The 15067-nt window shown below is 41.4% G+C and overlaps 1 protein-coding gene across 50 annotated transcripts in view; it reads left to right on the top strand.

Moving 5' to 3' along the window:
* Nucleotides 1-9218, top strand: part of BCAR3 (BCAR3 adaptor protein, NSP family member) — a 314925-nt gene extending 305707 nt beyond the window's left edge. For all 50 annotated transcript variants that reach the window (XM_078332552.1, XM_078332534.1, XM_078332564.1 and 47 more), the window contains 3 exons: nt 3627-3738; nt 3987-4199; nt 8603-9218. In XM_078332552.1, the coding sequence (XP_078188678.1) occupies nt 3627-3738; nt 3987-4199; nt 8603-8781 (504 nt within the window). In that variant the 3' untranslated portion in view covers nt 8782-9218. The remainder of the gene's footprint in view (nt 1-3626; nt 3739-3986; nt 4200-8602) is intronic.
* Nucleotides 9219-15067: the final 5849 nt, after the last annotated feature.

The following is a 15067-nucleotide window of genomic DNA, read 5'->3' as shown; positions in this document are numbered from 1 at the left end:
GCCTCCCATTTTTTTTTTTTTTTTTTAATGGAGTCTCACTCTCTTATCCAGGCTGGAGTAAAGTGGCGTGATCTTGGTTCATTGCAACCGCTGTCTCCCGAGTTCAAACTATTCTCCTGCCTTAGCCCCCTGAGTAGCTGTGATAACAGGCATGGGCCACCATACCCGGCTAATTTTTGTATTTTTGGTAGAGATGGGGTTTTGCCATGTTAGCCAGGCTGGTCTTGAACTCCTGGCCTCAGATGATCTGCCCACCTCGGCCTCCCAAAGTGTTGGGATTACAGGCGTGCACCACCATGCCCGACCTCTAGGGTCTATTTTTTAAAAGCAGTAGATAATTTCTGACAGTCCATGCTTTCTCTTTGATGTACAGTAGCAAGTGTTAGCCTCATGAACAGTAGGGATTCACGGAGAATCAATTAGGATGAGACATCTGGGTACAGTGTGGTGTTTGAGAGAGGGTCACCATGTGGGCAGTTTAGGATAATCACTGGGAAATGAGACATTTGTGGAGCTTCTATCAGAGAATCCTTAGACTATTTTATCTCAGGTCATCTAAAACAGACTGTCCTAATAACAAGTTCAGGTTCCTGGTCCACCTGCGATAGAACTCCCTAATTACCGTTTCTAAAATTGGGCATTTGCATTTATCGGCTGTGCCAGGGGTTTGTTAGGATGAGTGTCAAACATAAAAACCTGTATTAAAGTCAAACAGGCCTCATAGAGGAAAGTATGCTGCCACCTTTATCACTCGGGATCAGCGTTCCCACTTCTGTTCTCTCAAGCCCTGGGTGCTTGGAGGACTTGAGTATGAGTTTACAGTCCGGCCAGCAAAACCCGCAGCTAGTAACACCAAAGCTGCTGGTCACTCAGCGTGGCTGTTTCATAGCCACAGATTATCTCTGAAGTCCTGCCAGGTGCTCACTGAAAATCCATCATTGCCACTGAGAAAGACAGCCACAGCCACATGTCCCGCAAGTCAGATCGTGGCTGGAATAGAATTTACTTGCATTAAAGCAAGGTCTTAAAAATAAAAGGTTGAACAACGTAGTGCCTTCATCGGGGATTTTTGGGGGGTCAATTCCAATTATATTTCAGAAGCTTTCAAAAGTCTTCAGGTAGTTTGGAATTTTGTAGGATTGGTATTTGAAATAAGCAACTGATAAATTCTGCCAGATTTTCATGATATACTGATTTCTACTATCACATTTTTCATTCAGGTATTTAAATTTGCATTATGTTTATTTCATGTCATCTAAAGCTGCCTAGAATTTTGACAGCTGAACCAACAGGCCAGGCTGTGGGTAAAGCCTTCCAGCCCAGAGCTTCCCCTGAGAGTGGTAAAGGGGATGTTTTGTGGGATCGCATGGTTGCCATCCATGACATCAAACTCAGCGGTTAGGGACTTGTCCCCAACCACATTACCATGCTTTGTAGGTGGTTCCCTGCCTTCTGACACTGTCATACCTTTCTTTCTGGAGCACATCAGCAGTGAGAGGACACAGTCCTCTGGAGCATTTAGTGGCCTGGAAGGGAAGTGGCATACCCAGAGAAAGCCCAAAAGGAGAGTCACGTCACTTTGCATGTCACTATCCAACCCAACCTTTACACTATGGCCACATGTGCCACCTTTTCTTCTCAGCTTCTAGTATCGAGAGAGTTCGTCCATGAGATGGGCCTAGCCCAGACCCAGAGGCTTCTTTCAGAAAGGCAATGCCTCAGGGAGTGGGTAGGGAGCAGGGGTCTCCAGAAGGGAGAGCAACATGGTGCACTGCAGGAGGAAGGCCAGCACAGCCTTTTCTTCACAGCACATCTGCTGGTGCTGAGCCTACTCACCTTCCTTTTGGATACAGGAGCTCTTCAGGGCCAAGTAAATGAATCTCAGTTCTGCCACATTCCAGCTGGGAAGCCTTGGGCACTTACCTAATCTCTTCTGTTTTCTGATCTGTAAAACGAAGCCAAAATACCTGCCTTAAAGGACATTGTGAAGATTAAATGAAATTCTTCAAATATTTGACACAAAGCTGACTCTTATTCCATAAATACTAATGTCCTTCCTTGTTTCACATAGAAAACTTAACACAGCCTTGCTGATATGAGTTGGGGACCATTTATCTTAGGACAGTTAGTCAGTGGTATATGCTGCTACTGACTAAATTATTCCAGAAGAAAACTGAGGCCGAGTTATCTGCAGAAGAAAAGAAGTGAGTAGCAGGCATGGTGTCTCATGCCTGTTGTCCCAGCTACTCAGGAGGCTGAGGTGGGAGGATCACTGAGCCTGGGAGGTTGAGGCTGCAGTGAGCCATGATTGCACCACTGCACCTCTTCCTGGGCAACAGAGTGAGACCCTGTCTCAAAAAGGCATAAAACTCTTAACTGTAAAAGACTAGTTAAACTATAGCTTATCCATACAGTGGAATATTATTCAGAAGTTTAACAAAATAAGGCTGTTCTGTATGTACTTATACTGAATGCTTCTGAGGCAAGGAATAGATGTGGTTTACATAGTATAATATGCATATATATGTGTCTTTAAAAGGGTTGTGTGTATAGATAGGAATTTTTGGGAGGTCACTTCCAGTTATATTTCAAGAGGTTTCAAAACTCCTCAGCTATACTAGAATCTTCTGGGATCAATATTTGAAATAAGCAACTTATCAATTCTGCCATATTTTCATGATACGCTGATTTCTATTATAATAGGAGTTACAATGTTTCATTCAGCTGTTTTACTTTGTATCATGTTTATTTCCTCTCATCCAATACTGCCTTGAATTTTGACAGTGGCCTGGCCAGCAGGCCAGGCTGTATGTGAAGCACACATGCACAGGCAGTTGAGAGTCATCTCTGGGATGGACTAACAGCAATGCAGATGGGGCGGATGGGGGTTACTTTTTCTCTCTACCCTGCTTTCAACCACTTTGACATTTTTACCATAAGTATCTTTCACCTTTTCTAAAATTTAAGCAAAAAGGTAATTTTATTTGTTTATTTATTTCGAGACAGGGTCTTGCTCTGTCACCCAGGCTGGTGTGCAGTGGTGCAATCTTGGCTTACTGCAACCTCTGCCTCCTGGGTTCAAGCGATTCTCCTGCCTCAGCCTCTTGAGTAGCTGGGAGTACAGGTGCATGCCACCATGCCTGGCTAATTTTTGTATTTTGAGTAGAGATGGGGTGTCACCGTGTTGTCCAGGATGGTCTCAAACTCCTGGCCTCAAGTGATCCACCCGCCTCGGCCTTCCAAAGTACTGGGATTATGCAAAAAGGTAATTTTAAAAAGAACCTTTTCCAGGCTGGGCGTGGTGGCTCATGCCTATAATCCCAGCACTTTGGGAGGCCGAGGCGGGTGGATCACGAGGTCGAGATCGAGACCATCCTGGTCAACAAGGTGAAACCCCATCTCTACTAAAAATATGAAAATTAGCTGGGCATGGTGGTGCGCGCCTGTAGTCCCAGCTACTTGGGAGGCTGAGGCAGGAGAATTGCTTGAACCTGGGAGGCGGAGGTTGCGGTGAGCCAAGATCATGCCATTGCACTCCAGTCTGGGTAACAGCAGCGAAACCCCGTCTTAAAAAAAAAAAAAAAAAAAAAAAACCCTTTTCCAAAACAGTAACGTCTTTCTTCCAGATCACAAGGTTAGAAAAGATGTGGACTGCCCTGCGGCACCAGTACACCCAAACTGCCATCCTCTATGAGAAACAGCTGAAGCCCTTCAGCAAAATCCTGCATGAAGGAAGAGGTGAGCATGGGGCAGAGCAAGCACGGAGCCACCTCACTGGGGAGTGGAGTACAAGTACGCAGGGCATGTTATGAGGCCCTGAGGTATCTGCAGCACTGTGGATGGCTCATCAGGGCTTTTATCAGATGACAGCGTTGCTTGTAGAAGGCTACAGCTGACCTAACCTGGCAAGGGCTACTAGTCACCTCATTCTGTGCTTAGCTTTGGAAAGCATCTGATACGGAAAACTCTTACTCCTTATTCTTCAGAGTCCACGTGTGTTCCCCCAAGCAATGTATCAGTCCCACTGCTGATGCCCCTTGTGACCTTAATGGAGCGTCAGGCTGTCACTTTTGAAGGAACCGACATGTGGGAAAAAAACGACCAAAGCTGTGAAATCATGCTCAACCATTTGGCAACAGCACGATTCATGGCCCAGACTGCGGACAGCTACCGGATGAATGCTGAGATGAACCTGGCAGGTAAGAGCTGGTTTTTGTAAGCTGTTCTCTAACGCAGCGTAGTAATTGAAATGAAGGAATGGAAGAACATGGCTGACTTCACTTAGAAAAACACCAAAGAGGAAGGATTAAAGGATAGAATTCCATTTCCTATATGGCTGGTTACTACTTCCTCTTAACTCCAGAATGACTCAAGTGCCCTGTTTCACCTTTCTTCTTGTTTGTTCTGTTGTTCAATGGTATAGAATTAACAGAGAGGAGGGGTCAAGAAAGAATTGGGGCCAGGTCTGGTGGCTCACACTGTAATCCCAGCACTCTGGGAGGCTGAGGCAGGTAGATCACTTGAGGTCAGGAGTTTAAGACCTGGCCAACATGGTGAAACCCTGTCTCTATGAAAAATACAAAAATTAGCCGGGCATACTGGTGCATGCCTGCAATCCCAGCTACTCAGGAAGCTGAGGCAGGAGAATCACTTGAACCTGTGAGGTAGAGGTTACAGTGAGCCGAGATCGCACCACTGCACTCCAGCCTGGGTTCTGGGTGACAGAGCGAGACTCCATCTGAAAGAAAAGAGAAAAGAAAGAAAAGAGGAAAGGAAGAAAGAAGAAAGGAAAGAATTGGCCAACTTGTCTACCACTTATTAATAGTACCTCTAATAGGTGAGATTAGAAAAGGTGACATGCCAAGATGAGGAGGTGGAGTTTTATCCAGGCCTCATTTATCTGCATTCCTGTTCCTTCCCAGTCACAGTGGGAAGTGAGGTCCCCTGCTCTTAGCATCAGACACATCCTGGAAAGTGTGGGGCAGTGTTGTGTAAATGAATCTTTCTTATAAGTGCTATGGTGACAGAAAGCAGCCTCCTCAGTCAGCCCGACCAACATGTATCACAGATGTGGCATGTGCGCAGCACCGTGCTAACTGGACGTCCTGAGGAATTGAAGCAGGTATCTTGGCACGCAGCGAAAAGTGCAGTGTGTACTGTGGGAGCACTTGGGGAAGGGACTGATTTGGTCAGAGATGCTAGGAAAGAGGAAGCACCTGGGGACAGCTTCTCAGAAAACACTGCCATTGATTGTTAAAGGACAAAAGTAGTTACCAGCAAGCAGGGCTGGGAATTCCACTCAGACCGCACAACCAACCAAAGGCTCTGAGAGCGCCCAGGAAAAACTGGGATCCACAAGTGCTCGGTTTTAGATTCGTGCAAAGTATGACCTAAGGAATGGCCGACAAGGCTGCAGAGGGAGGTGCAGCTGGGAAGGCCCTTCCAGACAGGACCGTGGCTGAGGAAGAGCGAGTGAAGGGTTTAACCAGGGGAGGGTGTCACATGGTCAGATTTCTGTTTTAAAGTAAATTACTCTGGTGCCTGTGTGGAGGAAGGCTGGAGGGCTGAATGTTTGTTGGCAGAAAGACCAAGAAGGAGGGCTTTGCCAAGACAGTCAGCGGGGATGACTATTTTGTTACTGTGTAATTTTTTAAATTCTTCAAGGGCCCACAGTTTGATTCACAAGGTTAAGAACTATGTGGGGGCAGGAGACTCCATTCATTTCATTCTAAAAGGAAGCTGCTTCAGAACCAGAATGTGGGACTCAGTCATTTGCACCATCTACTGTGGGTACAAGCACCACATACCTGTTTCATTTTCTTCCTCAAAACGTTCTCCAGGATTGGCTGTATGTGACTCAAACCATAAAAGTACACAAGTCAACGAATATCAGAGGAGTGCCTCTTAGACAAAGCCAGTGAATATCAGAGTGCCTCTTAGACAAAGCCAGTGAATATCAGAGTGCCTCTTAGACAAAGCCAATGAATACATTACAATGGTTGTTGCATATACATCAGGGTGGGTTTTGAGGAAACTGTGCCATGAGCCGCTCTACAGCTTTAAATCACCTTAAAGGCCACGGATGAAATATTTCAGTTGATCCTAATGCAGGTTTACATAGTAAGTTCCCATTGCCTTAAGTGACTGTGAACCCAGGAAAGGCAGAGATCTGCTCACCAGCATAGACCAGCCCAGGTGATACGGGAAGGGACTTAATGCATGTTAACCGGATGAACAGAAGTCACCATCTGGGGGCTGGGTGGTGGCTCATGCCTGTATCCCCAGCACTTTGGGAGGCCGAGGCAGGACTTAAGAGACCAGCCTGGCCAACATGGCAAAAACCTGCTTCTGCTAAACATATAAAAATTAGCTGGGCATGGTGGTGGGCGCCTGCAATCCCAGCTACTTGAGAGGCTGAGACAGGCGAATCACTTGACTTCAGGAGACAGGTTGCAGTGAGCCAGCATCATGCCACTGCACTCCAGCCTGGTATCAAAAAAACAAAACAAAAGTCGCCATCAGCTGGCCTTTGGTTGATTATCCATCAAGGATATTCTGGCATCATCAGGAAGAAAATATTCCTATTGTCCTTTCTACCGCGAGGACCCTATGATCTAGATGGTGGGTATATTTAACGACAAAACAGACTATCCCAGCAATAATCAAGGATGAGAAGCAAACACACGACTCTGGCTAACAGCTTCTCCCTCTTTAATAGAGTTGTCTGAACATCTTTGGCCTTAAGTAGACCAGATCCTCTCTTAGATGGAATAGAGAGTTAGGAAATAATGGGCCCACACAAGTGGCTGGCTGTTTATTTTCAACAAAGGTGCCAAAGTAATTCACTGGATAAAGTACGGTCCTTCTACAAATGGTGCTGGAACTACGGGATATCCATATGCAAAAAAGTGAATCTCGAGCCTTAATTCCTACTGTAAACAGTAACCCAAGATGGATCAGACCCAAAATGTAAGAGTTCAAGTGTAACCTCCTGCAAGAAATTATGGGAGAAATTCTTTGTGCCCTTGAGCTAAAGATTTCTTAGGACACAAAAAGCATGAACCATAGCAGAAAACATTGAGTACACATATATCTGATAAAGGACTTACAGCTAGAATATACAAAGAACTCTTACAACTCAATGAGAAGACAAAATTTAAATAGACAAAAATTTGAACAGACACTACATCAGAGAAGGCATACAAATGACAACTACATGAAAAGATGTTCAAAGCATTCAGCATTAGGGAAATGTAAATTTAAACCAACCACAGTGAGATACTACCACACTATCTAGAATGGCTACAACTAAAAAGAATGATAGGCCAGGCACAGGCACGGTGGCTCACATCTGTAATCCCAGCACTTTTTGAGAGGTTGAGGTGGGTGAACCACCTGAAGTCAGAAGTTCAAGACCAGCCTGGCCAACATGGCAGAACCCATCTCTACTAAAAATACAAAAAATTAGCCGAGTGTGGTGGCACATGACTGTAGTCCCAGCTACTCAGGGGGCTGAGGCAGGAGAACTGCTTGAACCAGTGAGGCAGAGGTTGTGGTGAGCCCAGGTCGAGCCACTACACTCCAGCCTCGGTGACAGAGCAAGACTACTTCTCAAAAAAAATAAAAATGATAAAGGGTTGGCAGCATGTGGAAAAACTTAGAATCTTCTTATGTTGCTGGTGTGAATCTAAAATGGTACAGCCATTTTGGAATAGCACTTAACAGTTTCTTTAAAAATAAACATACACTTTTACCATATGACCCAATAATTCCTTTCCTAGAGAAATGAAAACACATGTCCACACAAGATTTGTAAACAAATGTTCACAACCACTTACTCATAATAGCCAGAAACTAGAAACATCCAAAAGTCATCAATTAGTGAACAGATAAACAAAATGTGGGATGTCCATAAGACTGAATACTGCTGATCAGTAAAATGAATCATGAATATGCGACATATGTAATACTCTCAGAAACATCATGCTAAGTGAAAGAAGTCAGACATTAAAGAGTCCATAGTGGATGATTCAGTTTATCCCAAATTTCTAGAAAAGGCAAAACAGTAGCAACAGAAAGTAGATCAGTGGTTGACTGAGGTCTGCAGTATGAACAGGAATTGACCGCGAAGAGGTAGTAGGGTGATGGGAATGTAAAAACGTCTAAAACTGGTGGTGCTATTTTAGGTAGAAACTTACTATCATACAACTGCACAGCCAAAAACAGGTGAATCATATGAGCGTAAACTATACATCAGTAAAGTTAGCAAAAACAAGTAACAGACTCCTATAGGTACCGTGAACCTGCCTTCCCACAGCACTACTTCCCACAGTGGTTTGTACAAACCAATGTCACTCTATCATGTTTTAATCAGTTTACCTGTTATTTCTTCTCTGAAGGTGCTCAGGTTCTGCAGGGTGGGTCTCTGCCCTCCCTTGTATAGAATAGATTCTCTGTTTTTCTTTGGGGACATTTTTTAAAGTTCTGAGAGAGAAAAGATGAAGTTCATCTTGATTCTACTTTAAGCAAGCTTTCAGTCTGTATTTAACACTACATCTTAGGCTGAACTGAAGTAACTTTTCGGTTGTTTTATTTTGATTAGGTTTTCAACCAGATGAAGAAATGAATGAAATCTGCAAGACTGAATTTCAAATGCGATTGCTATGGGGCAGCAAAGGTGCACAAGTCAATCAGACAGAGAGATATGAGAAATTCAACCAGATTTTAACTGCCCTCTCCCGTAAACTGGAACCTCCTCCTGTAAAGCAGGCAGAGCTTTGATAACTCTCCAGAGAATCTTTAGAGTATCTTTTCAAGTTTCCCCAGCTGCTTCTTTGGGAAAGCCAACCATTTGATAAAGTCATAATGTGCAAACCTGACAGTATACAAGCTTTTAGTATCCACAGGATATTAAACATGTAAATTGCACAGAGCACACTTATTTATGAATTGTCTAAAATTACTACTGATTTTAAAATGAATAATTTATTATTAAGGTAACTACTGCTAATGTTGATCAGCACACTCAAGAGAAGACCTAGCTATGTTGGCTGGTTGCTTTCTATGGTATTTGACGATTTTAGTTTTCATTCCATGTCAGATAAGTGTAAATAGAAGTTTAAAAGCATGAAACATTTCAGAAGGTATCAGTTATATGATATTCTTTAAACAAGAAAAATGTAAATAGTCATGAATAAAAAATATATCTTTTTGCGAAACAGTTGTATCCAGTCTCTTTCATTTTAAACAACTCATCTTAGTACGATAATTCTACCTCTTAGCTGCCTCAGGTGTGCTCTTCCCTAGGCACTGTACCCTGATAGTAAACCAAAATGAATGAAAGTGGTATGAAAAGTTAAAGATTTCTGGATTGGGAGACAGAGTGCTAATGACAGCTCCATGGGATCTGGGTTCAAACTCAAGCCACGGTGCTTGCCAGCGGTGGAGTTAGGCCAAGTTTACCTCATTGGATCCCATGTGCAGCATAGCAGCCTGTACAAACTGGGCACCCAGATCTTAGTTATGATTAACATCTCTTCACATATTTCAAAGTAATCAACTGTTACCTTTTCCTCTGGCTGATGAGTACAACAGTGAGTTACCTGGGTTGGTTTTCTAGGTTTCTCACTTTGCAAAGGGGATACTTTCTCATTTCTTTCTAGTTTATCAGTATCGCCCTCAACTTTTCCTATTGTACAAAATTTGGAATACAAGACTTTAAAATATTCTGTCACTCTGCCACCGTCAAACATTTAATAGTTTTCCTTCTTCTCGTTTAAATAACATTAGGCCCATATCCACTTTTATATTCATCTTAAACTGGCTGTGAAAATTTCTCCTTGTTAAATAGCCTTTAAAAAATATTATTTATTGGTTCCAGAAGTTACACTGTAACTTAACCATCACCCTGTGATGGTTTTTTAAAATGGGCCACATTATGTTATTTTTTGTTGAAAAAAACCAAAGCACATTTCTACTTCTGGCAATATGATGGTTCAGATGCTCTTAGAAAGCCTCTTACCATAAGAAAATCCTGAATAAATTTTAATAAACATACCTTTTAGTGTATGATCAACCTTGATTGATAGAACTTCCCAAGGAACAGACTTCTCCCCCCACCACACCTGAAAAAGGTACAGCAAATCTGAATCAGCTCCATATGAGAACCTAGAGGCAAAGAGTAACATCAGCAGCTCAGTGAATGAGAGAGTGTGTCTTGGGGAAACTTAAAATGCCTTCATTAAGCAGGAATCCTTAAAGGGTCCCTGTTAACAGGATGGAAAAAATCTACCGCCAAAGAGAGGTTGCCAGGAAACATGACTGTCTTCACATACCACTCTGGAAAGAAAATAATTATAACAACAATAGTCTTTGGTGAGGATTTGTAACCACGCCTGTGCTCATATACGTCTGGAGTAAGCAAAATCCAAAACCAAGAAATTGATTTACAGTGGTCCCAGGTTGGTGGTGCCTATCAGATATAAAAGCTCATTACTAAGCTACAGTAATTAAGCTATTATCAGAAACTTAACATGACAGAGTGATACTGTTGATCAGTGGGGGCAAGGATGATTTTAAAATCTTGAACAATTGGTTAAGCAAATGAAAGGGGGAAAATGGTCTCTTTTATCATACACACAAAAATAAAATCTAGATGAGTTAAGAATCTACATGTGAAAAGCAAAATCATAATACTTTTAGAAGAAAATATCTTTTACTCTGAATCAAGAATTCTTAAATTAGAAAAGCATTAACTATAAAATAATGATTAATCTGCATTAAAATGAAGAACTTCCATTCAAAAGACACCATAGACAACCTGAAAAAAGAAAAGATATTGGCAACATATACAGTGGACAACAGATTGGTATGGTAGGCAGCCTCCAAGATGGCCCCCTATGTTCTCTGCCTCCTGGTGCTCACACTGTGTTGTCCCTTCCCACATTGTACCAGGCTTTGTGCAACCAAGCACACAGGGCAGAAGTAATGGTATGTTGCATCTGAGATAGATAGGTTATGAGAAGACTGTAACTTCTGTCTTGGGTCTTGAATCACTCACTCTGGGGAAAGCAAGATGCTACCTTATGAGTATCCCTATGGAACTGAAGGGATCCACATGGCAAGGAACTGAAGCCTCTAGCCAACAGCCAGCAAGTAACAGAGGCTGAGCAGCAACCACATGGATAATCTTAGAAGTGGACTCTCCAGCCCCAAAGCCTTGAAGATACTGCAACCTCAGCCAGCAGTTGGACTGCCACCTCATGAGAAACCCTGAGCCAAAATCAGCTAGCTATGTTACACAGTAAAAGATAACTAGCAAAATTAGCATCCACAATACATAAAGAGCTTCCATGAATAAATATAAAGACAATCAACCCCACCCCCCCCAAAAAAAATGAAGATAAAACAGGGTTTTTACAAGAAGGAGAAACATAGTAAACACGTAGATGCCCATCAATAATCAGAACAACACAATTTAAGCCTACAATGAAATGCTCTTTTATATCCTTTGAACTGACAAAAACTGAAGTCTGACTCCTAAATGCTGGCCAGGATATGGAATACAAATAACCCTTGTAATAACCATTTATTGTAAAAATGTTACAATAACTTTGGGAGGAAAATGTGGCATTATATTTTAAAACTGAAAATTAAGGAAGTCCTAGCCAGAGCAGTCAGGCAAGAGAAAGAAAGAAAAGGCACCCAAATAGGAAAAAGGGAAGTCATATTTTTCTCTTTGCTGGTGATATGATTCTATACCTAGAAAACCCTAAAGATTCCACCAAAAGACTCCCAGACCTCATAAATGATTTCAGCAAAGTCTCAGGATACAAAATCAACATACAAAAATCAGAAGCATTTCTACATCCAATAACATTCAAGCGGAGAAGCAAACCAAGAATATAATCTCATTTATAGTAGGCACCATAAAAAACCCCAAATCAAACCAAAACAAAACTAGGACTACTTCTAACCAAGGAGACCTACAAAACACTGCTGAAAGAAATCATAGATGACACAAATAAACAGAAAAGCAATCCATGTTCATGGATTGGAAGAATCAATATCATTAAAATGTCCATGCTGCCCAAAGCAATATATATATATATATATATATATATATATATATATATATATATGACACTATTCCTATAAAATTACCAATGTCACTTTTCACAGAATTAGAAAAAACTATTTTAAAATTCATATGGAATGAAAAAAGAGCTAAGGAATAGCTAAGGCAATCCTAAGCATAAAGAATACAGTGGAAGGTATCATATTACCTGACTTCAAACTATACTACAAGGCAACACTAACCAAAACAGCAAGGTACTGGTACAAAAATAGACACAATAGACCAATGGAACAGAGTAGGGACCCCTGAAATAAAGCTGCACACCTACAACCAACTGATCTTGAACAAAGTCGACAAAATAAATAATGGGGAAAGGATACCCTGTTCAATACATCGTGCTGGGAAAACTAACCATATGCAGAAGAATGAAACTGGACCCTTATCTCTCACCATATACAAAAATTAAGATGAATTAAAGACTTAACTGAAAGACCTCAAACTACAAAAAGTCTAGAAGAAAACTTAGAAAATACTTTTCTAGATATTGGCCTAGGCAAATAATTTATGACTAAGTCCTCAAAAGCAAATGCAACAAGAACAAAAACTGACAACTGAGACTCAACTAAACTAAGGAGCTTCTGCAGAGCAAAAGAAACTATCAACAGAGTTAACAGACAACTTACAGAATGGGAGCAAATATTTGCACACTACACATCTGACCAAGGACTAATATCCAGAATCTATAAGGAACTTAAATCAGCAAGAAATAAACAACTACTTTAAAAAGTGGGCAATAGACATGAACAGACACTTCTCAGAAGACATACAAGCAGCCAATAAACATGAAAAAATGCTTACGATCAGTCATTAGAGAGACGCAAATAAAAAAACCACGATATACCAGTTCACACCAGTAAGAATGGCTATTGAAAAGTAAAAAAAATAACAGATACTGGCAAGGTTGTGAAAAAACGGGAATGCTTATGCCCTATTTATGGGAATACAAATTAGTTCAGCCCCCATGGAAAGCAGTTTGGAGGTTTCTCAAAGAACTAAAACTAGAATTACACCATTTGACCCAGAATTACACCATTTGACACATTACTGCGTATATACCCAGAGGAAAAGAAATCATTCTACAAAAAGATATCTGCACTCATATATTTATCATAGCACTATTCACAACAGCAAAGACATAGAATCAACCCAGGTGCCCATTAATGGCTGACTGGATAAGGAAAATGCGGTGACTGGGCACGGTGGCTCACACCTGCAATCCTAGCACTTTGGGAGGCCAAGATGGGTGGATCACCGAGGTCAGGAGTTCGAGACCAGCCTGGCCAACATGGTGAAAACCTTTCTCTACAAAAAATACAAAAATTAGCCAGGTGTGGTGGTGGGCATCAGTAATCCCAGGTACTCAGGAGGCTGAGGCAGGAGAATCACTTGAACCCGGGAAGCAGTGGTTGCAGTGAGTCAAGATCGTCCCACTGCACTCCAACCTGGGTGACAAGAGTGAAACTATCTCAAAAAAAAAAAAAAAGAAAGAAAATGTGATACATACATACCATGGAATACTACACAGAATATAAATGAAATCATACTCTTTGCAGTAACACGGATGCAGCTGGAGGCCATTATCTTAAACGAATTAATGCAGAAACAGAAAACCAAATACTGTATGCCTTCATTTATAAGTGGGAGCAGAACACTGGATAAAAATGTACACAAAGATGGGGACAACAGACACTGGCGATCCCAAAAAGGGGGAGCAAGGGAGGGGAGAAAGGCTTGAAAAAATACCTATTGGTTACAATGTTCACTACTTGGGCAAAAGGATCATTGGAAGTCCAAATCTCAGCAGCACACAATATATCCCTATAATAAACCTGTACATGTGCCCCTTGGATCTAAAATTTTAATGAAAATTAAAACCATAATCTAGCAATTCTACTCCTTGGTACAGATTTTAAAGAAACTCATATCAAGAAACATGTGGATATGCATAAGCAGCACATTTTACTAACAAAACAGCCCAAATGTCCATCAACAAGAGGATGGAATACTGTATTAGGCATAAACACAGATAAATCTTAGAAACAATGTTGAGTGAAAAAGCTAAGTCTCAAGATACAATGGAATATTTAAGATATTTGATAAGTGGGATATTACTAAATATAAAATTCATAAACTCTGTACAAATGAATTCATTTTATCTTTAAACTACATAAAACTTTATCAAGTTATAAAAATAGCACAAACCATTTATCAATCACTAATAATTTTCAAATTGTTTAAACAAATGAGTTGGTATAATCTTTTGATAAGGCTGTCACCAGGTAAAAAATGCCCCTGTGATTTGATGCAAGGAACTGCAAACTCTTCCAGTGACTTCCCCCATTCCACTGATCGTCACTGGTTTACCAACCACTGTCTAGCACCTGAAGAGAGGGGATAAGCAATGGATCCTCATCTCACTTCCTACCCTCGTCAGATAACAGCACCAAATGGGTGCTGGCTATATGCCAAGAGTCAGTGGCAGGAGCTCCCAGCCATAGAAAAGAATGGAGAAAAGGCCGAAAAAGGGAGTGAAGTTTTTGTCTGTCTCATTCCACACTCAGACTGTGCTTCTTCTGTGCCCACCTGGTAATATTCTATTTGTTAAACTGGGTGATGTGTTTATCTTTTAATGGTTCATAACATATACATATTATCCACAAAAAACTCCTCAGGGTGGAGATTCTGGGTTTACCAAATGAGGCCGTCAAATGCTCCCATTCTCCTTAACAGTGTTGACACAATTCACAAAAACACTGAGAAATCTTGTCAAACTGAAATTGTGTTGAAAGCAAGACACTAATTGTGTCCTAGAATTCTCCCCTTTGTATCAAAAGAAAGAAATCAGGCTATTTTGACATGACTTACTCTTAAGAACCTCAGTCAGTTGCCCAATACACTGTCCCCTAAATGCCAACATTATCTAATACTTTC

This window comes from Callithrix jacchus, chromosome 7 (genome assembly GCF_049354715.1).
Source record: "Callithrix jacchus isolate 240 chromosome 7, calJac240_pri, whole genome shotgun sequence".
NCBI classification, from domain to species: domain Eukaryota; kingdom Metazoa; phylum Chordata; class Mammalia; order Primates; family Cebidae; genus Callithrix; species Callithrix jacchus.
The sequence above is the reverse complement of the archived record's forward strand: the minus strand, read 5'-3'. Positions and strand labels throughout refer to the sequence as shown.